At 40.9% G+C, this 26,403-nt stretch overlaps 1 protein-coding gene across 1 annotated transcript in view; it reads left to right on the top strand.

Annotated features, from left to right (window-relative positions):
* Positions 1–26,403, top strand: part of ALDH1L1 (aldehyde dehydrogenase 1 family member L1) — a 76,514-nt gene that overhangs the window by 11,508 nt on the left and 38,603 nt on the right. The window contains exons 2-10 of the mRNA XM_072598354.1: positions 1,576–1,718; positions 2,464–2,698; positions 3,436–3,601; positions 5,708–5,809; positions 8,861–8,950; positions 11,068–11,205; positions 12,645–12,770; positions 14,406–14,497; positions 19,017–19,164. Coding sequence (XP_072454455.1) covers positions 1,592–1,718; positions 2,464–2,698; positions 3,436–3,601; positions 5,708–5,809; positions 8,861–8,950; positions 11,068–11,205; positions 12,645–12,770; positions 14,406–14,497; positions 19,017–19,164 — 1,224 coding nt within the window. The 5' untranslated portion in view covers positions 1,576–1,591. The remainder of the gene's footprint in view (positions 1–1,575; positions 1,719–2,463; positions 2,699–3,435; positions 3,602–5,707; positions 5,810–8,860; positions 8,951–11,067; positions 11,206–12,644; positions 12,771–14,405; positions 14,498–19,016; positions 19,165–26,403) is intronic.

The raw sequence follows: 26,403 nt of genomic DNA, 5'->3' as shown, positions 1-26,403 counted from the left end.
GCTGGGATAGGAGCAGAGGCCCTCAGCCAAAATATGGCAGTATGGAAGACAGGCTGGCTTCAGGCTGGCTTCAGGCTGAGCAGAATGACTTTCATTTGGGTGACACTGAGGTTGGGATGCCCATGGGATGCCCAGGTGGAGATAACCTACAGGCAGCCGCCAGGACAGGGCTGTGAAAAGACGGGCAAGTTATTTCACTGCTGATTGAGTTCTTTATTGGTTCAACTGCTTTGGAAAACATTTTGGAATTAATGAGAAACATTACTAATCTATTCATGCCCTTTAACATATAAACCCCCCTCAAGTATTTCATGACATCAGGAAAAGGCCCTCCTTTAGAAGAATAGTCATAGTTATGCTGTATATAATCGCTAAAAGGTAGAGGCAACTAGGTTGCCCAAGGGATAGAAGGCTGGGTCCGGAGTCAGGAAAACTTGAGCTCAAATCTCACCTCAGACACTCAGTAGTCACATGATGCTGGGCAAGTTAGCTAACTTGTCTGCCTCAGTTTCCTCATCTGCAAAAAGGAGATGACAATAACAGCACCTACCTCCTAGAATTGTCGTGAGAATTAAATGAGATATTTGTAAAGCACTAAGTCCAGTGCCTGGCACATGGTAGGCATCTGATAAATGCTTGTTTCCTTCCTTCTTAAAAACTGGATGCAAAAAACATGCCTAATGGTTGAAGAATGACTGAGCAAATTATTGCATATGAATATAATGCAATGTTGCTGAGCCATAAGGGATGACGAATTTGAAAAATTCAAAGAATTACAGCAAGTGATGCAGAGTGGGGAACACCACCTACAATGACCAGGATACAAATGAAGTCTGTGTTAAACACAGTAAATCCAAATCAGATACAATGGATGGTGTGCCCTGCTTATTGCTAAAAAACAAAGAGACCCTGCTTTATGAAAGTAGAAAGTGACCTGTACTATAAGTCTCAATCAATCTATTAGGGAGTTTGGTTTAAAATTTTTAAAATTATGAACTCTAGTCAGGGAATATGAATTCTGGTGGTTTGAGTGTTGATCAGGATAGAACTCCAGACCTGGAATGAGAAAGATTCATCTTCCTAAGTTCAAATCCAGCCTCAGACACTTACTAGGTGTATGACCCTGCATAAGTCACTTAACTCTGTTTGCGTCAGTTTCCTCATTTGTAAAATGAGCTGGGGAAGGAAATGGAAAACCACTCCAGTATCTTTGCCAAGAAAACCCCAAATGGGGTCACAAAGTGTTGAATACGAATGAGCCACAGCAATTGGGAAGTATCTGCTTTGTCAAAACAAAATGAATTAATGAAGCTCTGTGAGATTACCTCCAGTGTATCCAGTATGTGTCTTGTTTGCATGTGGTTTTCATCGTCTCCCTCAGAAGGTGAGTGCCTTGTGGGCAAGGACCATTCTTTGTATTTCAGCCCTTACTTAGCACTGTGACTGACACATAGCAAGTAGGAAGTATTTGTTGACTGATCGAATCATTCAGATTTAAGAGGCTGGTTACACCTATAAATAAATATCTATCCACAACTACTCTGGAGCCTTCACTCTGTGGCTTCGCTCTTCCAGGTTCATAGCCACCACCATGAGGATAGCCATCATTGGTCAGAGCCTGTTTGGCCAGGAAGTCTACTCACGACTCCGAAAGGAAGGCCATCAAGTGGTGGGAGTATTCACCATTCCTGATAAGGATGGGAAAGCAGATCCACTGGGTAAGCCAACCTTAGTACCTCACATACAGTGGGCTCTTAACCAATGTTTGCCAACGGGAAATGAGCTGTGTCTTCCGGACTGGCAAGGGACAGCCTAGACTAGATATCAGAATCATGGGAAAACTAGGCCTCAGTCAGCTGAGAAACCAGCCAGACCAGCTGTAACCAGGCTTGGAAGGCTTGGCAGACCCAGCAGCGTAGGGTGGCAACCAGGAAAATCTTTAGCAGCAGACAATGAGAGGCCGTCTAGATAGATTAATAATTACCAACTGAAAGGTCAGGATACAGGAGGTGGGTGACTACCCCAGCAAGAGGATGGAGGGTGTCCTTAGTAAGGGGTGTCAAGCAGCAAGCTTAGACAGGTGATTCATGATGGGAGGAAAAGCAGATGGATTATTTAATTAAAAGATAGAATAAAAGAATATGTAGATAGAATATTATAATAGGTATAATAGAATAATAATTCAGAAAACTCTAACGGAAAGAGCAGAGATGGGGACAGTGGCTGGATGTAGCATCTAGTAAGAAGAGGAGTATTGATCTCTCTGTGATGGAGGAGGTGCTGTGTTTGGTATCCCATGCCAGTGTGCTTAGCTAATCCAGAGATGGCTACACCTGTCCTGAGACACAAAAGGACTTTTTCAGAGGAGAGGAAGAGGAAGAAAGGATGAAGATAGAAGAGAAGAAAAGGAAAGAAGAAAATTAAACAATAGAGCAGACCCTCATCCCTCTGTGTCTTCCACAGCCCTGGAGGCAGAGAAGGACCATGTGCCCGTGTTCAAATTTCCCCGATGGAGGGTGAAAGGGAAGGCCCTGCCCGAGGTGGTTGAGCAATACAAGTCTCTGGGAGCCCAGCTGAATGTCCTACCCTTCTGTAGTCAGTTCATCCCCATGGAGGTCATCAATGCACCTGAACATGGTTCCATCATCTACCACCCATCACTCCTGCCCCGTCATCGGGGAGCTTCAGCCATCAATTGGTAAGAGAATAGGAGTTGGGTAGAGGCCAAAAGTTAGCCCATACCTCTCCCTCCCAAGTAGATCTGGCTCTTACATCCCCCACTGAATAGATGGAGTGAGATAGAGTTGGAAGTGACTTCAGAGATCATCTGGTCCAATTTATACTTGAGCATTAATCCCTTCTTAAATGGACAAATGCCAGTCTCTGCTTGAGAACTTTGAGTGGAAACCCACTGCTTCCCAAGGAGGCTTATTCCACTTTGGGATAGTTCTCTTTGGCAAGAACTTTACTGGAGTTGGGGTCTCCTCGATGTGGTTAGTCCCATCAATGATGCAGGTCTCAACCCATCCATGCCTGCTTAAATCACCTTCCTCTCTACAGCTTCCACCCATCAGTCAATCAACAAAAGTTAAAAAGTGCCTACAGTGTACCAGGCACCCACCACTCCTGGTTTCACCTTCTGGGGTCAAGCAGAATAAAGGTAGTCTCTCTTCTCCAGGACCACTTTCCAATACTTAATGAGAGTTACCAAGCTCCCCAGCTCTTCTCTTCTACAGACTAACTATCCCTGATCCTTTTAGCCAATCTCTTCATGTGAATGACACACCATTCCTCTTAGCATCCTGCTTGCCCTCTTCTGGACACAGTTTCGTTATCACTAAAATCAGGATAATAATATTTGTCCAGCTTGTCAGGGTTGTATTAAAATTGTGTTTTGTAAAACTTAAAATGAGCTGTTGTCCTTCCTGTCCCCAGGACCCTGATCCATGGGGATCAGAAAGGAGGCTTTACTGTCTTCTGGGCAGATGACGGCTTGGACACAGGAGACATCCTTCTCCAGAAGGAGTGTAAAGTTCTGCCTGATGACACCGTGAGCTCACTCTACAATCGGTTCCTCTTCCCTGAAGGGGTCAATGGAATGGTAATTTCTTTTCTTTTCAAAGAAAAGTTTTATTGATACTTTTAACAAATAAAATAATCATTTCTAGATATATACCCCACTTTCCATCCCAAACTAAATGAAATTCCCTTCTGACAAAGAAAAAACAGTAAATCAAAATCAAGTGGCACAGTCCACGTCTGACAGTGTATACACCATCCTATATACCCTTGCACCCTATCCCACCCATCTCTCTAAGAAAAAGAGGGAGGGGCATTTCATTATTTCCTCTCCAGGGCCAGCACTGGTCATTACACTCATACAGTGTTGGGCTTCATTTAGTGCTCTTTATGTTTGCCTTATTGTAGTTTATACATTGTTTTCCATGATCTATTTCATTTTAAACCAATTCATATAAGCTATGCCACACTTTTCTGAATTCCTCATATTCATAATTGCTTACAATGCAAGAATATACCATTGTATTCATGCGCTACAATTTGTTCAGCCATGGGATGGTAATTACTGAGGTCAGCTTCCTCCTGAAACAACTTCCATCCTGAGTGAAAACAACCTACTCTACTCTGCAAGATGGACATTAAGGTCCACAGGGATCCCACTCCAGCCAGGCCTCTGACCTGCTGGCCACTACCAGTGATAGCAAGGTATGCCTTGGGATGGACAATTGGTCTGCTCCCCTGTGGCATTTCTTATATCTCCATGAATCCCCAGATATTCTTGTGAAAACTTGTGGGGCTATTCTGATAATGGCAATAATCATGATTATTGGAAGCAGCCTGGTACAGTGGAAAGAGTGTTGACCTCAGAGTCAAAGGAATTGATTTCAAAGAAAACTGAGCTTTCAGTTTTGTGACCTTTGGAAAGTCACTTAACCATTCTGGGTCTCAGTTTCCTTACCTGTAAAATGAGAGCGCTTTAGTCATAGAAGGACATATTTAGAACTAGAGGGGATATCAAAGACTAGCTCCTTTATCTTACCGATGAGGAAACTGAGGCTCAGAGAGTTTAAGTGACTTTCCCAATGTTACACAGGCAGTAGCATCAGAGGCCATATTGGAACCCAAGTCCTTTTGAATCTAGAGGCTCCACTATGCCATGGATCCTCCTTGGGACCTCCCTTGTTTCTTGTAAGCAGTCCAGTCATTTGTCCTTGGGCTCATGGTATGAAAGGTTGGAGTTACCAAGTGATTTTTCCAGTGTATAAACTTCTTTCTGAGCCCATGTGATCTGATTGTTCAAAAAGCGTACAGGACCTTAGACCTCTCTGATCTCCCTTGTTCAATCATTACCCTTTAGATTTCACATAGCCCTCTGTGCCTCTCTGGCATATTATTTAATATTGTATATTACAGAATCATAAAATCATTGGAATGGACCTCAGAAGCCGTTTAGTTCAACTTCCTGTGACTGTAGAAATCCTCCCCACAAGATCTCCATCCTCTCCTTTAATAGCTCCAGTGATGGGAAACTTATTACCTTCTGAGATGTGCCATGCCAATGCTGCACAGCTCAAACTGTTAGATTTTTAACTAACAGAACTTTGGAATGAGGGAGTAGTAATCCTGCTGTCCTCAGCCCTGGTCAAACTACAGCTGGTCTATCACACCTCCTTCTCCATGTTACATTTTAGGAATGTGTCTGGCAAAGTGAAGGCATCTAGAAAAGGGCAATCAGACTGGTTAGAATTTGGAGCCATGTCCTGTGAGGGATGATTGAAGACTCTGCTTGGAGATGTTGAACCTGGAGAAGAAAAGACTTTAAGATGGAAATGATCTTTTTCTCCAACTAATTGGTGGAATTTTGAATAGGAGAAGAAGTAGACTAAGTGTTCCAAAGGACAGAATAGGATAAATAGGGATATCCAGCTTGACAGATTTGGGTTCAGCATAAGAATCAACTTTCTAACAATCTGAGTTGCCCAAAGATGGAATAGGATTGCCTTGGGTGGTATTGTCCTCCCTATCACTTCAAGACTTCTATCACTGGAAGTCTTGAAGGAGAGAGATTGGACAGTCATCTGTAAAGAAAGTAACAGTGGATGGGAGTTTGGCTTCGAAATACCCCTCCTATACACAAATGAGCTATGCCCATGGAAAAGCCACTGTGACCTTGCTTATTTCTCCTCAGGTGGAGGCAGTAAGACTAATCACTGAGGGGAAGGCCCCCAAAATACCTCAGACTGAAGAGGGGGCAACATATGAAGGAATACAGAAGAAGGAAAATGCCAAGGTAAGGGCCAAAGGAGCAGTCAGCTAATAGGACTAAGTTCAGCTTGTCCAAAGCAGAACTCATTGTCTCCCCCACACCAAAGAAAAGAAACCTGCCCATCTTAAGAGGGAGGCTCAGTTGTGATTAGAGCTATACAACTCCAATGAGTGCCTTCTTTTCTTCAAGGCAGGGGAGAGGGGAAAGACAGGAAGCCTCCTCATTTCCTTAAGGTCAGAAAGTCTATCTCCCATTTCATTCTACCTGATCTTTATCTGTTCGGGTAATGCTGCTGTTAACATCTTCAGAAAGACATCACAAGACACAGCAAGTGTTGTGTCTTTTTGGTAACAGTGATAGGTTTGTATTGAACCATACACACACACACACACACACACACACACACACACACACACACACACACATCCCTATTGCTTCTAGAATCAAATGAAAATCTCTGTCTTTGTCATTTAAAACTCTTCACAACCTGGCCCTGATCTACCTCTCCAGTTTCAGTACACATGACTCTCCTCTGTACTCTTTGCAATTCAACCATACTAGACTACTCTAGTATGATGCATATATGATGTTTCATTTCCCATCTCCATACCTTTGTACTGGCTGTGCCCCATGCCTAGAGTGCACTCTTCCTCACCTCCATCTCTCAGAATTCCTGGTTTCCTTCAAAGCTCAGTTCAAGCACCACCCTCTGTAGGAAGTGTCTCCTGATTTCCCCTGGTGGCTCATATCCTCTTTTCCTGCCTTAGCTGCCTGCATTCACTTTGTGTGTCCTCATTTATAGGTGTGCATGTTGTCTCCCTTTTTAGAATGGCAGCCCCTTGAAGGCAGGGATTGTTTTGTTTTTGTCTCTGTGTCTCTAGTGCTTATTGAAATTCTGAGCACATCCTACGTGCTTTAAAAATGTTTGTTGGCTGATTTAGTGTCTACAAGATACCCAGCCCATTGTTCATCTTCTGTCAGGTCTGTGCCTCTGCACAGAGGAGGCAGCCTGGTATACTAGAAAGAACACTGGGCCCAGAAAACCTGGGTTAAAAATCTCAGCTCTGACACATCGCGTGTGTGACCATAGGCGAGTTACCCAACCTCTCTGAGCCTCAGTTTCCTCATTTATGAAATGAGGGGGTTAATAATGGCCAACACGGATATAGCCTTAATAGAGAACATTTCTCTTGTTTCATTTCCACAGCAACCTTGTGAAGTAGTCAATGTTTTTAAATAAGCATTTATTGAGTCCCTACTATGTGCCAGACAATGTGCTAAGGACTTGGGTATACAAAGAAGGGCAAAATCACAGTCCCTGCCCTCAAGGAGACTATATTCTAATGGGTATATTAACTATACATAGAAAATATATATATAGTATGTATAATGGAAATTATATATAATGTACAAATTATAGTGTATACGTAAGTGTATATACGTTATACATACATACAAATGTATAAATTATGCATAACGTATGTATAAAGAGAAAGCAGTTTCGAAGAAAAAGCATTAGCGCCGGGATAACGTAGGGTAGGTTTTATTACTCTGTTTTACTGATTAGGGTAACGAGGCCTTTCCAAAAGAAGAAAACACAACTTGTGACTGTTATCAAGGACTGGATCTGAACCCAAGGCTCCTGACCCCAAATCCAGCCCTCTCCCCCATACTCAGAGAAAGGAGAGCTCATAATGAGCTTCGGGAAAATTCCTGGCTTGGACTCAGCTACAGTGACCACAAATCTTGGCACCTGGGAGGGGCATGTTCTAGCCAAGGGGACACTCTGAAGTAGTTCAGTAACTGGCGCAGTCATATGATTCTATCCCAATTAGTTCCCTTGAACAATGAGGTGTCCTCATTCAAGTCATCCTGAGCAGTGAGCTATCTAACCAATTAGCTCCCAATCCTGCCTCAGGCTCACTGTGTGCTTCTAGCAGCCCTTGGCTTGTATGGCCACCATAACAATTCTCATGAGTCATTAAATGGCAAGGAAGGACCTAGCACTTGTTACCTCTGCATTATTTCATTAGATCCTTATATTAGTCCAAGAAGTCAAGCAGAAGCTATGGTACTCATCTGACATATGAAGAAACTGAGGCCCCAAGAGATGAGAATTGACCTTGGCCAAGGTTGCATTGTGAGTGGTACTAGAATTGCTGGCTCAGTCTCTCTACCACAAAGCACTGCAGGCTCTCTAAGGATGGAAACTGTTCCAAGCCAGCCATTTACTCCCTTCCACATCCCTCAATCCACCATATCCTTATGCCTATGGTTAGCATCTAAGGTTGGGATAGGGAGTGAAGATGTTCAACCCACTTAGAAGCAACTATGTGGTACACTGGATAGAGTGCTGGACTTCCAGAACTCAGGAAGACCCAAGTTCAAATCCAGCCTCAAGCACTTGCTGACAGTGAGACCAACATGACAACAAGTATTTAGTAAGGCTTATTATGTGCCATTCACTGGGAATATAAATATAAGGGGAAAAAATCCTTGACCTCAAGAAGCTTATATTCTAATGGGAAAAGACAAAACATGAAAGAAAGCTGAAAATGTTAGAGTTAGGGATGGAATGAGAAGGTACACACTTAGGGTCATGGTAGAGAAACTTCAGAGTTAGATGTTGAGCCTCAAAAGAAATGGGTCATGGACTTAAACTTCTCTGTGCCTCAGTTTCCTCATCTGTAAAATGAGAAAATTGGACTCAGTGACTTCTAAGGTCCTTTCCAGCTCCACATGTATAATCTTCTGATTCCTTGGGGGTGACCTTTGGTTTTACTCAGGAGTGGTTAAAGATTAGCCAAGCACTCAGGGTATTAAAAAAGATAGTGTCAAACAGGGAAAAACACTAGATTAAGGAGGCTGAGGACCTGACCTCACACCTGATTCCAACACTTTATTAGTTGTGTGACCATGGACAAGTAGTTTTACTTCTCTGAGCCTCTGTTTACTCCCTGTCAAAAATGGAGATCATAATTCTTATACTACTTGTCTCATAGCAATGTTTGGAGGGAGGTGTTTTGCAATCCTTCAAATTCATCCAAATGTGAATTATTACTATGGTCTCTACAGATCAACTGGGACCAGCCAGCCGAAGCCATCCACAACTGGATTCGAGGAAATGACAAGGTTCCTGGAGCCTGGACAGAGGTCAATGGGCAGGTAGGCATGTTAGGGACCTGTCCTTAGTCCCTGTTTTATCTTCCCCTTTTTAATCTATGTGTCATACCAGGGGATGGATAGCAAAGAATTGAGAAAGTAGATGGGGTCCACACAGGAACAGAGAGCAAGCAGGAGTCAGCTAAATAATGGTAAATCCAATGAAAGTCGTAAGGTTCAGAGAGTTTGAAAAAGAAAACAAGAAGGAGGCATTGAGGGAGGCGGGGAAAGATAACCAGGAGAAACGGGTCTAGGACTCCAATAGCACAGGACAGATCTTGATGTGGAAGGAAGCCATTTGGAATGGCCAATTCAAATCAAGCCTAGCTTGGAAGTTAGCTAGCAATGACTGTCATAGTCACAAAGTGGGTTCAGTGTGGGTTAATGCCAGGTTCCAGTCTAACCAAGTGGGATGCAACAGGAATTCAGTCTCATTAAACTCTCATAAGCTAGAGTTCATGTTGCACAGGAAAGAGCTCCAAGTCACGTGAGTCCAAATCTCAGCTCCAAAACTGGACCCCTGTACGCCCCTCATCAGCTCACTTTGGCTCCCTGAGCTTTGGTCTCCTCATATGTAAAATGGAGATAATAATCAATAAGTTTCTATTAAGCACCTACTATCCTTGGGGGTTTGAACATAAAAGTGATACAGTCCCGGGCTTCAAGGAATTTATATTCTACTTACATAATAATAATTACATTTCCTGCTTCATAGGTTGCCATGAGCTTTGTAAGCTGTAAAACACTATACACATAAGAGTTATTATCATTTTTTTTCAGCCAATAAACATTTATTAAGTGCCTTCTATGCACCAGGCATTGCAAGGCCTTTTGACTCCAAATCCAACATTTTTTCCACTGAATCTTGCTGCATTTAAATGGTGTTTTAAGGTTTTTCAAGTCGGAAAATCATGCAGTGCTTTCCATAAAGCCAAACTGATTCTTGGCTCAAAATTTTTTTTTAAATTAAAACTCTCATTTTTATTTATTTCTTTTATTTTTATGTTACCTTTATTTCTGAAAATACCCTTCTCTCCTACCATCTCTCCCACCCTCCATTAGAATCCTGTAATACAAAAGCTTTAAAAAGGGAAAAAGGCAATTCAGCAAGACCAACCAAAACTTTATCTGTAACTGACAGATTCCACAATATTCCACACCCAAAGCGATAGAGGCTTAGATCTGGGATTTCATTGCCGTAGGAAATTCCCAGAAGAGGAAACTTCCTCTCCTAATGCAGGTTGACACCTTCACTGCAAGGTACAGTCTTTGGGAGCTACCTGAGAACTTAAGCGATTTGCCCAGGTGACACAGTCGATATGAATTAGATGAGACTCTTGACTCTGGCCTTGTTGGTTTGGAGGCCATCTCTCTGTTTATTATGCCATGCTGTCAGTCCACATGTGTGTACATACACGTACATGCACATACAACATTCTCTGGCTTTTTTTTGCTATTGCTATTGTTAATGTTCATCCTTTGTTCTCAAAGAGATCCAATGACATTGCAAGGATGATGTTTTGACTTGCATGGAAATTGGATTTAAGTGAGGCAGAGTTGCACAAAGTTGTCAGCCTCACTCTCTCCTCCAGAGTCATTGGAGTCAGGTGGCAAGACAAAAGTCCAGATAGGTGGCGATGGCCCAGGATGCAGCGAATGACCTTGATTTTTCTATTAATTAAGGTTTTTCCTAGGTCTCAGTTTGTCTGAGGCAATGCCTCTTCAGAGACTCAGGGCTAGGTCTGGCCTTTGCTAAGAAGGGAGTGAGGTACATTTTCTCAACTCTTTATCAGGGCCAAGCCTGGTCAATGTAATTACATGGTGTTTAGACAAACTCCCATATTTTTTAACAACGGTATTCACTGTGAAATATAGAATACCTACCCTCCTATTATCATTTTTTAAATCATCTCATTTTTACTATGAGGAAACTGAATCCCTTGCACAGTGAATCAGTGGCAGAGCTGGGACTTAAACGTCCAGGTCAGGGCTCTTCCCACCTCACAGGGCCACATCTGGCTGACATTTTGCATGAGCCTGTGGCAGCTATTTCTGAATCTGTTCCAGAACTTCAAATGACAGATCTCACTCTTCATGCCTTGATTCATTCTCTCCCCTAGAAGCTGACATTTTTTGGATCAACTCTTAATGACAATGGTCTTGTGCCAGAGGGAGACATGCTGGACATCCCAGGAGCAAGTCGGCCAGGCATTGTCGCCAAAATGGGACTTGTCCTCTTTGGAAATGATGGCAAAATGGTGGGTAGCATTACTCAGTGGTTTTCTGCCTTTGTTCTAGGATTTACTTCCCATAGATATATGCTGAAGAATTTGTTTAAGGGCTCCCACAGGTCTCTCCTGGGTACCTGTAATGTGTCTAGTCTCTTACTACATAGAGTGAGAATCAAGGGGAAGGAAAGGAAAATCAGGATAGTGGAAAGGGATACTAGAGACAGAAGGCCTATGTTTAAATGCCAGACCCACCACCTACTAACTAAAGGACACCAGTGAGATGGCTTTTGAAATAAGCTAGGCAAGAATGATGAAGGCTTGAACTAGGGTGATAGAGGTGTGAATGAAAATAAGACGACATAAATCAGAGATGAAAAGAAGTTAGAAATAACAAGACTGGGAACTGATTGGATATGTGGGGCAAAGGAGAATAGTCAAGGAGGATTCCAAGCATGAACAGCTCAGAGGATGGTAATGCCCTTCATGGTAATAGGGAATTTGAGAAGAAGGGAAGGGTTGGGGTGAGAGTTAAGTTAGGAGTTCTCTTTGGGCTACTTTGAGCTTAAGATGCCCCAAAGACTATTGTAGTATCTCAGAAGAGAGATTTGTATTGTATTTTATAGACATGGAAATCATAAACAGAGATAATAATTGAACTCACAAGGTAGATATAGATAGAATGAGACTAGTCTCTCATACATGTCCATGGCTCTGAGGTCTCCAGTATACCACTGACATCTCATCTCTCTCTCTCTCAGCTGCCTCCTTGGAGGCTCTCTCTCAAAGTTTCTACAGTCAACTAAGGTTAAGTCCCTTAGAGAAGTTCCTCAGTATTACACTGAGCATTCTTAGCTAATCAGAAATCTTTCCATTTATGTAGCATGCAGAGAGAGAGAGAGAGAGAGAGAGAGAGACAGAGACAGAGACAGAGACAGAGACAGAGACAGAGAGAGACAGAGAGACAGAGACAGAGATAGAGAGACAGAGACAGAGAGACAGAGACAGAGACAGAGAGAATGATAGCTAGAAGGAACAGTAAAATCAAGTGAAGATGTTTTAAGCATGAGGGGAGACATGGGCATGTTTATAGATAGCAGGAAAGGTGTCAGTGAATAGATTGAAGTAAAGAAAGATGGTGCAGATGATAATGGGGGCAATTTACTGGAGAAGAGGAGAGGGGATCAAGGATGCATATAGAGGGGTTGGAGTAGATAAGAAAGATGACCTCTTCATCAGCCCCTGGCACATAGGTAGATGCTTAACAAATGTGTATTGATTGGTTAACTAGAGTAAAGTAGGAGACAGTGTGAAAAGATGACTAAGTGATGTGAGATGAGGAGGAGAGGAGGGCATTCTTGGTGTATAGACCAGGAGATATTTATATCAGATGAGGAATAATAATTAAGGACCAGGTGATTCAAATTAAGATAGAAGAGGAGTAAATGCCAGAATTGTGCCCTTTGCAGCTGGTGGTGAAAAACATACAGCTAGAAGATGGCAAAATGATCCCAGCATCTCACTTCTTCAAATCAGCAGACAGTACCACCCTGGAGCTGACTGAAGAGGAGCTGGTCACTGCAGAGGCCATTCGGGTGAGGAGAATTTGCACCTCTTTCTCTCTGTCTTGTTACTCCCAGACAATAGGGCCCTATTTCAACAAAATTCAATAAATAGTTACAAAGAATCTACTATGTGCAAAGCACTATGTTAGCTGTTGGGAATACCATGGTTAAAAATAGCCTGGCCTCAGTGACTGCCCTCAGGAAACTCACAGTCTAATAGCACCTCATAGATTAGGAGAAGAAAATGAGAAATCGTGGAAAGCTGACATTGTGGTGGATAACAAATAAGTAAGATTATGATAGAAAGGAGGATGAGATAGCTCAAAGGTCCAAGTAAAATGGTCTGGGAAATATAAAGTCACTTCCAGCTAAGGGTAGTGATGGGGCTGATCAAGGAAGGCTCCATAAAGGAAGTAGTGTCCGAGGTGGGTCTTGAAGAAAGGAAAGGACTCCAACAGATGTGGGGTGGGAAATAAGGGAATAGTCTGTTCCAAACACGGGAGACAGCATGAGAAGGGGCATAGAGCAAGAGGGCAAGATGACAATGGGAGAGGAAGATGTTTCATTTGAATAAAAAAAAAGAAGATGGAGAAAGAATAAAAGATAAGGCTGAGCAAGTGGACTGGAGCCAGACCAGTCTGTATGAAGTGGACAATGAGAAATTATTAAACATTTTAAGTAGAATAATAGCATGATTGCAGTGATACACTTGGAAGATTATGTGGGGGTGGGGGCACAGAATTGGAGGTCCAGATTGGAGGCAGGAAGACCAGTTAAACTATTGTAGTAGCCCAGAACAGAGAAGAAGGGTGATTGCAGTGGGAGTAACAAAAGAGAAGTGGCACAGTGCAAAGAGTAGCAAGCCTGAAATCCGGAGGACTCATCTTCCTGAGTTCAAATCTGGCCTCAGACACTTCATAGCTATGTGACCCTGGGCAAGTCACTTAGCCCTGTTTGCTTCAGTTTGCTCATCTGTAAAATGAGCTGGAGACCTTCAATGGCAAACCACTCCAGTCTCTGCCAAGAAAACCCCAAATGGAGACACAAAGAGTTCAACATGACTGAAATGATTCAACAAGAAGAAATGTCTTTCATTATATCCTTCAACCCTGCCCTTTTTTCTATTATTTTCTATTATTGTCCCTTGGGATGGGTGCCCAGGCTATTTCTGGGGCTTATCATTATGGCCTCAAGCAGTCTTAACTCCAAACCCTGCAGAGGAACTGCAGCTTAGATAGGAAGAGTGCCTGGAACAGTGATGAGGGCATGAACCAAGAGCCCAGGAAGCTGATAAAGGCACAGAAGGAAGAATTTCCCTTTCATGTCCTCAGGGTGGCTAAGAACAGTGAAGAGCCTGACCCAACTGTAGCAAAGGAAGCAGTTGAGGCAGAAAGGGTAATAAGATTGGAGAACCAGGAGGCAGATGACAATAGACAAAGACTAGCAGGGCCAGCAAGGCAGGTCTTTGTGCCAAAGACTAATTGAAGGGAAGGCGGTCATGTGAGCAGGTTTTTCTTCTTTTCTTCCCCTTTTCCAACTCCATCTCTCAGTTCCAGTCCATCCAATCGCTTTGCTTCTCCCAGTGCACCAAAGCCCACATATGTACTGATGCATGAGCAGCTGGACACCCAGCTAGATGCATTCTTGTCTGACCTTGCCTTTCAGGATGCTTGGCAGAGGATTTTGCCCAATGTTGCCGAGGTCGAAAGCTCCACTGATTTCTTCAAATCAGGTGCAGCATCTGTGGATGTTGTAAGGTGAGAAAATGGGCCAAGGCTTTGGGAAGTTTACTTTGGAGTCCTTTAGGATGAGAGAATGGATTAATGTCTCACTTCTTAACCAATCCTTCTTCTGTTATGGGATCCAGAGACTTCTCAGCCCTCCATCTGTTCAGAACAGGGAGTCCAGTTAGAGGGTATCTCCCCATGTAAATTTGGAGCCAGAGGGTGCTGGGATCATAGAAGCATAGATTTAGCACTAGACATGACATTGAAGGACATCTAGTCCAATCCTATCACTTTTCAGAGGGAAAAACTGAGGTCAAAAAGGGAAAAGCAACTTACCCAAAGTCTCACTGGTATCACACACAGAACCAGGATTTGAACTCAGGACCCCTGATTCCATATTCAGTACTTTTCCTATTGTACTTCAATAGATCAATTCTTTGTGGATCTCCAAAGCCTTGCCAAGTCCCACCATTTTATAGAACCACAGAAAGTTAGACCAAAACAGCATCTGAGAACACAGAATTTCTGATTTTGAGCAGGAAGGGACCCTAGTGATCATGGAATCTAACACTTTCATTTTTATACATGATTCCCAAGAGAATGGATAGTACTGGTCCAAGGTCATATGTACGTTCATCCTTCACTGCTGAAGAAGACCATGCCATCAGAGAAATAATGACATGGCTTGCACTTGACTTTGTTTTGAGTAAGGGAGGGCTGTGCAGGTCACCAACCTCACTTCTCCTCCAGAGCCATCTGATTCCAGTGATCAGATATTCATCAGGATGACTGGAGATGACCCAGAATGAGGCAGTTGGGGTTAAGTGACTTGCCCAAGGTCACACAGCTAGTGAGTGTCAAGTGTCTGAGGTGAGATTTGAACCCAGGTTCTCCTGACTCTTGCCCTGGTGCTCTATCCACTGCCAAGGTCATATAGCAAGTTAATAGAAGAGTGGCCCCCTGTCAGACCAAAGATCTTTCTGTTACATTACACTATCACTCTTTGTTTTTTCTAAGAGTTTCTAGGGTCAAGTGCTCATTTCTCTTAATAAACCTTTCCCTCACCTGACATAATCACATTTTTCCATGGAAAAATGCTTATGGTCACGAATGTTTTTACCATGGTATCCAAAAGGAGATAACCCCCTGGCCTGTTCTCCATGACATGTTCTCATGCTACGTGTCCTAACAGGTTTTTTGAAGATTATGTTCCACCAAAGACCTCATGTCTTAAAAAGTCTGGCTTGGTTTATTGTTAAGTAAACATGCCAAACATTTAAAGCAACCTTAGAAGTCACCTAGTTTCCTCAATTTACAGATGAAGGAATGGAGACTCGGAAAGTGCTAGCAACTTGCCCAAGGTCATACAGATAAGGAAATGACAGATTTGGAATTTGAACCCAGGGCCTCTAATTCCAAACCCAGTATTTTTCCACTGTCTCACTCTTCCTTAGGGCTAATTTAAAAAAGAAAAGAAAAGAAAAGAAAGTGGATACACACAGCAAAGAAACTATTAACTCAATGATACTGTCACTACAATTGATATTTAGTAACAAATCATGTCTCTCTGATACATGCTATAATCAAGTCATTAAAAAAAGTCTTTACCAAGAAAAGTCACATTTAAAAAGCAGATTATTAAGTCACTTAGAAGATAGGAAATCTGGAAGGACCTTAGAGTTCATTTTGTCCACTCTCCTTATTTTGTAGAGGACAATGAGTGCCAAGCTCTAGTCTTCACCTTTCTGCCACCCGCCAGTGTGACGCTGAGTAATTCCTTTTGGCTGTTCAAGTCTTTTTTCCTCATCTGCAGGCAAAAGTCGTACCGTTGGAGTTAGAAAGATCTAGGATCAAATACCATGTCAGTCATTTACAAGCTGTATGGCCAGGGCAAGTCACTTAAGCTTCAGTTTCTTCATCCATTGAGCAGGTATAATAACAGCGGTAGTACGTACCCCCTCAGGTTTTTTATGAGCCTCAAGTTAGATAAGGTATGCAAAATGCTTTTTTAAAAAGCACCTTAAAACACTACATAAAAGCTAACTCATCTCTGTGGCTTCCTCAGACTGTGGTATGCTCACATTCTGTGAAGATAATTTTTTTTTAAATCTGAAGCAGAAGAAAGGTAGGATGGTAAAGTAGATAGGACCACCTAACTCAGCCTTGAGAGGCCTCTCGACAGCTCGCTGAGTACTCTGGGACAAATTATTACACATGGATTTTATGACCTCCACCAGCATGGCTGTGTGGTTAGCGTGGGCAAGTGTCTTGATTTCTCAGGGTCCCAGGCAACTCTCCAGTACCACAAATTACAAGACCACCTCACTGAAGGGAGCTTCTTCACAGGGAGGTTCTTATATTGATGAAATCACAGGTCCAGATGAAAACAAATTAAAATGGAGATTCAAAGCAATTTTTTCCCTTCCTTCTCCCTCTGACAACAGGTTATGGTATTATTCTATGAGTTGTAAAAATACCAATAAACTTACCAAGCATAACCTCTCTCAGTGACCTCCCCCTCTAGCCATAAATCCTTCCCCGGGCTACAGTGAACACCCACCAGGACCTTGAGGAGGTCCTTCCCATAGAGTGCCTCATTTCCCATTCCATCTCCAGCCCCAGGTCATCTTGAATTCCTAGTCCAATGAACTCAGCTGTTGAAAATGTCTCCTGGTAGCCTCCCTTGGAACTCCTAGGCAGATTATTGTAGAGTGACTTTCACTCTTGATTGCCTTGTCTCAATCTCACTGGCCAACATGGCTCCCTGGCTCTGGTTTACTTTGATCTAACCTAGCAAAGCATTCCCCTTAAGAGGCAGGAAGGTGTAGAAGATTGGATTTGGAGTAAGTTAAATGAAGGAGTTGGAGTTGCTAGCTTTCTGCCTCCTTCCATAAAATCAATAGTACATGGAATCTCAGAGTTTGAAGGGATTTTAAAGAATGTTTCCCCCACCCCACTCCATTCAAGAACCATCTCTATATCCAGTGTTCTTAGCCTGGAGTCAGTGAGCCTATGTTTTGAAAACCATTGCAGTATAATTGGTTCCCTTTGTGATTCTGTGTATTTTATGCATTGAAAAACATTCTGAGAAAAAAAAGGTTGGCTAAGTGGTGACAGTGTTTAGAATAGGAGACTTGGAGTCAGGAGGACCTGAATTTGAATCTGACTTCAGATACACACTAGCTATGTTACCTGGACAAGTCCTTTGACTTCTGTCTGCCTCAGTTTTCTCATCTGTAAAATGAGGATAATAATTGTGTCCACTTCACAGGTTGCTAAAGGGGTGGGCATGACCTAGAAAGTATTAAGAACCTCTGTTTGATATCTTCCCTGACAGGTGATCATCTAGCCTCCACCTGAACACTCCCAATAAGAGAGAGAAAATAATAAAATCACAGTAGTAATGACAGTGATGATACCAATAGCTAGCATTTGTACAACACCTTAAGGTTTACAGAGCCTTTAATGAATATTATCTCATTTGTTCTTCACAGCAACCCTGTGAGGGAGATGCTATTATTAGCCTAATTTTACAAATGAGGAAACTGAGGCAGACAGAGGTTAAATGACTCGTCCAGGGTCACACAGCTATGAAGTATCTGAAGGCAGATTCAAACTCAGGTTTTCCTAACCCAGATCTCATATTCTAAACACTGAACCATTTAGTCACCCCTCAGGTAGCCCGTTCTGTTGTGGGATAGCGTTCATCTTTCTAAAGAGTTCTTCTTCCTTCAAACTGAACTCCACCCCCTGTGAGAACTCCCTCCCTCCCCAAATTGGTCCTAGTTCTCTTCTAAGCTCTGACATCCAACTGCCAATCATTAGCACTGCCAGAGGCTACATTCTTCATCTAGTATCATATATTTTTTGAGCTTAAAGGGATGTTGAAATTATACAAAATGACTCCTCTCCCCAACCTTCCTTCCGATATCCAAAGATCAAAATCTTGTCTTCTTTTCTACAGGCTAAGCAGTCCTCAACTGTCCCTCACATGACACAGCTTCCTGGCACCATCTTGATCACTTACTTGTGGTTTACCAGGATCCCTCTTCAAGTATAGCCCCCTTATTCCTCTTAAATCCTAGTCCAAATCCACCTTCAGAAAGCTTTCCTTGATTAACCCAGGTCTCCTTTCACCCAAAAAGCTCATTGCAGTGAGTAACATGTTTTTGTTGTAAACCTGCATTATCCATGTGATGATTAATAGTTGTATTTATCTGTGCCTCCTTGTCCTAAATATAAAGTCCTTAAAGACTGAAGAGATAGATGAGAAATGAAATATATTAAAGCTTTTTGCAAACTTTTAAGCAGGTTATTATTATCAATTAGTTATTATCTTAGTCTTTATTATTTGAGCATAGTATAGCCCCAAACCCACTGTGGGACCTCAGTCCAACATGCTGGCAGGTGATGGTGTCAACGCTGGGGCACAATGATGGGGGTTGGTGCTCATTGCCATCTTGCTGGTCTTTAGCATTTAGTCTTAGTCTCTACAGATGCAGGGATATGCAGAACCTGTGTCATGTGTTCTTAAACTTCTTTCTTCTAGGCTCGTAGAAGAAGTGAAGTTGCAGTGTAATGGTCTCGAATTAGAGAATGAAGATGTGTACATGGCAACTACTTTTGGGGACTTCATCCAGATGTTGATTAGGAAACTGAGAGGGGAAGACGGAGAAGAAGAACAAGTCATAGACTATGTAGGTCATGAATCACATCTCCCTCCAAAAAGTACTGGGTACCTTCTAAACAAACTCTGTGTGGTGACCCTCACTTTCTTTAGAATCCAAAATGGCAGCTGGGATCAGCATTTCTGGAGAATTCTAAAAACTGCCTTTGAGATTCTTTTCTTCCATGGTCTTATTCTCTATATCCACTAGGGATACTGTGGAAACATCAAAGTAGGAATATGTTCAGGGGAACCTTACATATTTTGTTCAGTCATCTCAGACTCTTCATGATCCCATTTGGGGTTTTCTTGGCAAAGATACTGGAGTGGTTTGTCATTTCCTTCTCCAGCTCACTTTATATATGAGGAAACTGAGGCCAGCAGAGTTAAGTGAGTTGCCCGGGGTCACATAGGTAGTAACTGTTTGAGGCCAGATTTGAACTCAGGTCTTTCTGATTCTAGGTCTGGTACTGTATTCACTGTACCACCTAGTTATATCTTATATGTTCTACCTGTACTTAATTGAATGATACAGGAAGAAAAATTGTGATACTGTGTTACTCCAGTGGTCCAAGGTCTGAGAAATGGAAGAATTTTGAACCAGGGTACTATGCAAAAAAAGTTTACCATAGAAGATGGGAAAAATATTGCCCTGTTTTATTCACATTTTTTTTCTGCTGAGTAACTTGAAAACTTAATTTGAAAACTCTGTTTTTTCTATTTATATATTATTTTAAAATTTGTTATTTTGTCTCTGACATAAACTCATTTAAAAATTAGTTTCAAGATATTCTGTCTAAAAGTTTGTATTATAAGCAGGCAGTAAATGTGTGGGTTGCTAACAGCAACCTCAAATGCTAAAACCTTACAGCCCTGCCATCCAACTACCAGTCAATAGCACATCTAGAGGCTACATTCTAGTTTGTATAATTCTTTCTTTTTTTTATTTTTTTTTATTTTTTAATGTTTAACAATCACTGCCATACAATTGAGATTTTATCCCTCCCACACTTACCCCCCACTACCCCCCTCCCTCCCCACGACTGCATACAATTCTGTATAGGTTCTACATATACTTTCCTATTGAGTATATTTTCATTATAGTCATGCTATGTAGTCAGACTAAAATAAATGAAAGAAATCATATAACAAATCAAAACATGATACACAAACACATACACATACACAAACATGATCTGCTACATTTTGCGAATGACTTCCATATTTCTTTCTCTGAGTGTGGAAGGCATTTTGCCTTGAGAACCACCACTGGGATTTTTTTTTTTTAAGAAGTTCTTGCATTATTACAAAATTCCAAGTCTACCAGAAAAAACTCTCGCACACTGTGGTCGTTGCTGTGCACAAAGTTCTCCTGGTTCTGCTCCTTTCACTCAGCATCAGGTCATATAAGTCCTTCCAGGCCTCTCTGAAGTCTTCTTGTTCATCATTTCTTATGTCACAATAGTACTCCATTACATTCATATACCATAATTTATTCAGCCATTCCCCAATTGATGGACATCCCCTTGACTTCCAGTTTTTGGCAACTACATAGAGTACTGCTATAAATATTTTTGTACATGTGGGACCCTTTCCCATTTTTATGATCTCTTGGGGATATAGTCCTAGTAGCGATATTGCTGGGTCAAAGGGTATGCACATTTTTGTAGCTCTTTGGGCATAGTTCCAAATTGCTCTCCAGAATGGTTGGATGCGCTCGCAGCTCCACCAACAATGAATTAGTGTTCCAACTCTCCCACATCCTCTCCAGCATTTATCATTTTCTTGTTCTGTCATGTTTGCCAATCTTATAGGTATGATGTGGTACCTCAGAGTTGTTTTGATTTGCATCTCTCTAATCAATAGTGATTTAGAGCATTTTTTCATATGATTATAGATATCTTTAATTTCTTCCTCTGAAAATTGCCTGTTCATATCCTTTGACCATTTATCAATTGGGGAATGACTTGTATGATTATACATTTGACTCAGTTCTCTATATATTCTAGAAATGAGGCCTTTATCCCCGAGCTTAGCTGTAAAAATTCTTTCCCAATTAACTACATCCCTCCGGATTTTGGTTGCATTGGGTTTGGTTGTGCAAAAACTTCTCAGTTTAATGTAATCAAAGTTATCCATTTTGCATTTCATAATGCTTTCTATCTCTCCTTTAGTAAAAAATTCTTCCCTTCTCCATAGATCTGATAAATACACTATTCCTTGCTTCTCCAGTTTATTCATGGTATCAATCTTTATACCTAAATCATGTACCCATTTGGACTTTATTCTTGTGTACGGTGTCAGGTATGGGTCTATGCCTAATTTCTGCCACACTGTTATCCAGTTTTCCCAGCAATTTTTGTCAAACAATGAGTTCTTATCCCAGAAGCTGGGGTCCTTGGGTTTATCAAACAGAAGGTTGCTATATTCCTTGCCTACTGCATCTTGAGTGCCAAGTCTATTCCCCTTGTCTACCTCTCTGTTTCTTAGCCAATACCAAGTGGTTTTGATAATTGCTGCTTTATAGTACAGTTTGAGGTCTGGTAGTGCTAGGCCACCTTCCCAAGGATTTCTTTTCATTAGTCCCTTTGATATTCTGGACCTTTTGTTTTTCCAAATGAATTTTGATATTATTTTATCCAGCTCTAGAAAATAATTGTCTGATAGCTTAATTGGTATGGCACTAAATAAGTATATTAATTTAGGTAGAATTGTCATTTTTATTATATTAGCACGGCCTATCCATGAGCAACTAATGTTTTTCCACTTACTTAAATCTGACTTTATTTGTGCAAAAAGTGTCTTGTAATTGTGTTCATATAATCCCTGGGTTTGTTTTGGCAGGTAAACTCCTAAGTATTTTATACTGTCTACCCTAGCTTTAAATGGGATTTCTCTTTCTATCTCTTGCTGTTGGACTTTGTTGCTAATATATAGGAATGCAGAAGATTTGTGTGGGTTTATTTTGTAACCTGCAACTTTGCCAAAGTTGTTTATTATTTCAAGTAATTTTTTACTTGAATCTCTGGGATTCTCTAGGTAAATCATCATATCATCTGCAAAGAGTAATAACTTAGTTTCTTCTCTGGCTATTCTTATTCCTTGAATATCTTTATCTTGTCTAATTGCTACAGCTAACATTTCTAGTACCATATTGAATAATAGTGGTGATAATGGACATCCTTGTTTCACCCCTGATCTTATTGGGAAAGCATCTAGCTTATCCCCATTGCATATAATGCTTGCTGAAGGTTTTAGATAGATACTGCTTATTATTTTATGGAAAGTTCCCTTTATTCCTACATTTTCCAGTGTTTTTAGGAGGAATGGGTGTTGTATTTTGTCAAAAGCTTTTTCTGCCTCTATTGAGACAATCATGTGGTTTTTGTTAGCTTTGTTGTTGATGTGATCGATAATGCTAATAGTTTTCCTAATATTGAACCAGCCCTGTAATCCTGGTATGAATCCTACCTGATCATAATGTATTAATCTCGTGATAAGATGCTATATTCGTTTGGCTAAAATCTTATTTAAAATTTTTGCATCTATATTCATTAGGGAAATTGGTCTATAATTTTCTTTCTCTGTTTTGTCTCTTCCTGGTTTGGGTATCAAAACCATATTTGTATCATAGAAAGAATTTGGGAGGACTCCTTCTTCCCCAATTTTCAAAAATAGTCTATATAGTATTGGAATTAACTGTTCTTTAAATGTTTGATAAAATTCACTTGTGAATCCATCTGGCCCTGGAGATTTTTTCCTAGGGAGTTCATTGATGGCTTGTTCAATTTCTTTTTCTGAGATGGAGTTGTTTAAGTATTCAACTTCCTCTTCTGTTAATCTGGGCCATTTGTATTTTTTAAAATATTCATCCATCTCGTTTAGATTATCGAATTTGTGGGCATAAAGTTGGGCAAAGTAGTTTCTAATTATTGTTTTAATTTCCTCCTCATTGGAGGTGAGTTCACCCCTTTCATTTTTAATATTAGTAATTTGATTTTCTTCTTTCTTTTTTTTAATCAGATTGACCAAAGGTTTATCAATTTTATTAGTTTTTTCATAAAACCAACTATTGGTTTTATTTATTAATTCAATAGTTTTCTTAATTTCAATTTTATTAATCTCTCCTTTGGTTTTCAGTATTTCTAATTTGGTATTTACTTGGGGATTTTCAATTTGTTCTTTTTCTAGCTTTTTCAACTGCAAGCCCAAGTCACTGATCTCCTCTTTCTCTATTTTATTTATGTAAGCATTCAAAGATATAAAACTTCCCCTAATAACTGCTTTTGCAGTATCCCATAAGATTTGGTATGTTGTCTCACTATTGTCATTCTCTTGAATGAAATTGTTGATTGTTTCTATGATTTCTTCTTTAACCCAACCCTTCTTTAGGATTAGATTATTTAGTTTCCAATTGATTTTTGGTTTATCTTTCCATGGCCTTTTATTACATGTAATTTTTAATGCATTATGATCTGAAAAGGATGCATTGATTATCTCTACCTTTCTGCACTGGATTGTGAGATTTTTATGTCCTAGTACATGGTCAATTTTGTAAATGTTCCATGTACCGCTGAGAAAAAGGTATATTCCTTTCTATTCCCATTTAATTTTCTCCAAAGATCTATCATATCTACCTTATCCAGAGTTTTATTTACCTCCTTAACCTCTTTCTTGTTTATTTTGAGGTTAGATTTATTGAGTTCAGAGAGGGGGAGGTTGAGGTCCCCCACTAGTATAGTTTTGCTATCAATTTCTTCCTTCAACTCCCCCAACCTCTCCTCTAAGAATTTGGATGCTATACCACTTGGAGCATACATGTTTAGTAATGATATTGCTTCATTGTCTATGGTGCCTTTTAGCAGGATTTAGCTTCCATCCTTATCCCTTTTGATTAGATCTATTTCTGCTTTTGCTTTGTCTGAGATTAGGATTGCTACTCCTGCCTTTCTTACATGAGCTGAAGCACAATATATTCTGCTCCATCCTTTGACCTTTATCCTATGTGTATCTCCCCCGTTTCAAATGTGTTTCTTGTAAGCAGCATATTGTTGGATTATGGCTTTTAATCCATTCTGCTATCCGTCTCCGTTTTATGGGAGAGTTCATTCCATTCACATTCACAGTTATGATTACAATCTGTGTATTTCCCTCCATCCTCTTTCCCACCATTTGTGCTTTTAGCTCTCCTGTCTCCCTTCCCCTCCTCAATAGTATTCACTTTTCTCCCCCTCCTCCTGCAGCCTTCCCCTCCTTCTTTTAGCCCCCCTCCCTTTTACTCTTATTGCTTCTCCCCTCCCTTTTAGCCACCCTCCTCTTTCTTCCCCCTTCCCCCCCTACTACCTATAGAGCTAGTTAGGATTATCCACTTAAGATTATTGTTCCCTCCTTTAAACAAATCAGATGAGAGTACCTCTCAAACAATGCTCATCTCCTTCCCCTCCTTCCCTCTACTATAGTTTTGTACTTCTTCCTGTGATGTAATTTGCCATATTCTGCTTCCTCCTTTTCACACCTCCTATTACAATCCCTTCTCATACTTAAATCATATTTTTGACATGACATCATTTACTTTATACCCGTTCCCTCTACATATATCCCTTTTATCATAATAGCTGCACAGTTCTCAAGATTAACAGGTATCATCTTCCCTTATAGGGAGGTAAACAGTTTGCCCTAATTGAGTAGCAAGTTTTTGTTTTTGTTTTTTCCCCCTTGTTTACCTTTTTATGATTCTCTGGAGACCTGCGTTTGAAGATCAAATTGTCTATTGAGTTCTGGTGTTTTGGTCAGGAAGCTCTGGAAATCCCTTATTTCGTTGAATGACTTTCTCCTTGCCTGAAATGTTATGCTGAACTTTGTTGGGTAATTGATCCTTGGTTGAAGTCCCAACTCCTTTGCCTTACGGAATATTGGGTTCCAGTTCTTTCGATCTTTTAATGTAGAAGCTGCAAGGTCCTGTGTGATCCTGACTGTATGTCCTTGATATTTGAATTGTTTCTTTCTGGATGCTTGTAGTATTTTCTCCTTCACTTGATAGCTCTGGAATTTGGCAACGATATTTCTTGGGGTTTTGAGTTTGGGATCCCTTTCAGGAGGGGAACGGTGGATTCTTTCGATGACTATTTTGCCCTCTGAGTCTAGTACTTCTGGGCAGTTTTCCTTGATGATTTCCTGGAAGATATTGTCCAGACTCTTTTCTTCATCATGGGTTTCTGGCAGGCCAATAATTCTTAAATTTTCTCTCCTGGATCTATTTTCCAGGTCAGTTGTTTTTCCAATTAAATATTTTACATTTTCTTCTATCTTTTCATTCTTTAGATTTTGTTTGACTGATTCTTGTTGCCTCATTGAGTCATTAGTTTCTACTTGCCCAATTCTAATCTTCATTGTATTGTTTTCTTCAGTTAACTTTTGCATCTCCTTTTCCATCTGACCAATTTTTCCCTTTAAGGAGCTATTTTCTCCATTTAATTTTTGTACTTCTTTTTCCATTCGACCAATTTTCCCAGTTAGGTTTTGTGTTTCCTTTTCCATTTGATCAATTTTCCCAATTAGGTTTTGGGTTTCCTTTTCCATTTGATTAACTCTTCCTTTTAGGGAATTATTTTCTCCAGTTAATTTTTGAACTTCCTTTTCCATTTGTTCAATTTTCCTTTTCAAAGTGATGTTCTCATCAGTGAATTCTTTTTTTATAATTTTAAAATCATTGGCCAGTTTTTTTTCTATTTCCTTCTTCAGCTGTTCCAGGTAATCTAGTTGTGCTTGCGAGAAATTCATAGTCCCTTCTGAAGTTTCAGATGGAAGTACAGTCTCAGCTCTGACCTCTTTGGTGTTTGTGTTTTGGTCCTTATCCCCATAGAAAGATTCTATGGATTTTTCACTTTTCATCTGCTTTTTCCGATTCATGATGTTGGCTGAGTGTTGTGGCTTCTGGTTCTTTCAGTCAGAAGGTACAGAACTTTGTGTTGAGCTGATGTGTGTAGAAGCTAAAAGCAGGTTTTTGTTTTTTGTTTCCCAGATCAACCCTGGGGTTAGCTTGTTAGGTGTGTGGGAGGGGTGGTCTGGTCACAGGAGATCTCCTCAGCTGACCTGAGGCAAAGGCAAGGTCAGGGGATGGTGATCCCAGCTTCCTTATTGTCTTCCCTTTTCCCCTGGAGGACTGGGGCACACCTAGATGCTAATATGTGTTCCCACCCGTCCTGGGGCTCCTCTCCCGGTGCTGAGGCTTGCCTGGGTCTCAGTGCAAATTTTCTCTGCCCTGGGTCCT

The sequence above is a fragment of the Notamacropus eugenii genome, chromosome 3 (genome assembly GCF_028372415.1).
Source record: "Notamacropus eugenii isolate mMacEug1 chromosome 3, mMacEug1.pri_v2, whole genome shotgun sequence".
In the NCBI taxonomy this organism is placed as follows: Eukaryota; Metazoa; Chordata; class Mammalia; order Diprotodontia; family Macropodidae; genus Notamacropus; species Notamacropus eugenii.
Note: the sequence above shows the minus strand (reverse complement) of the source record. Positions and strands in the feature narration are given on the sequence as shown.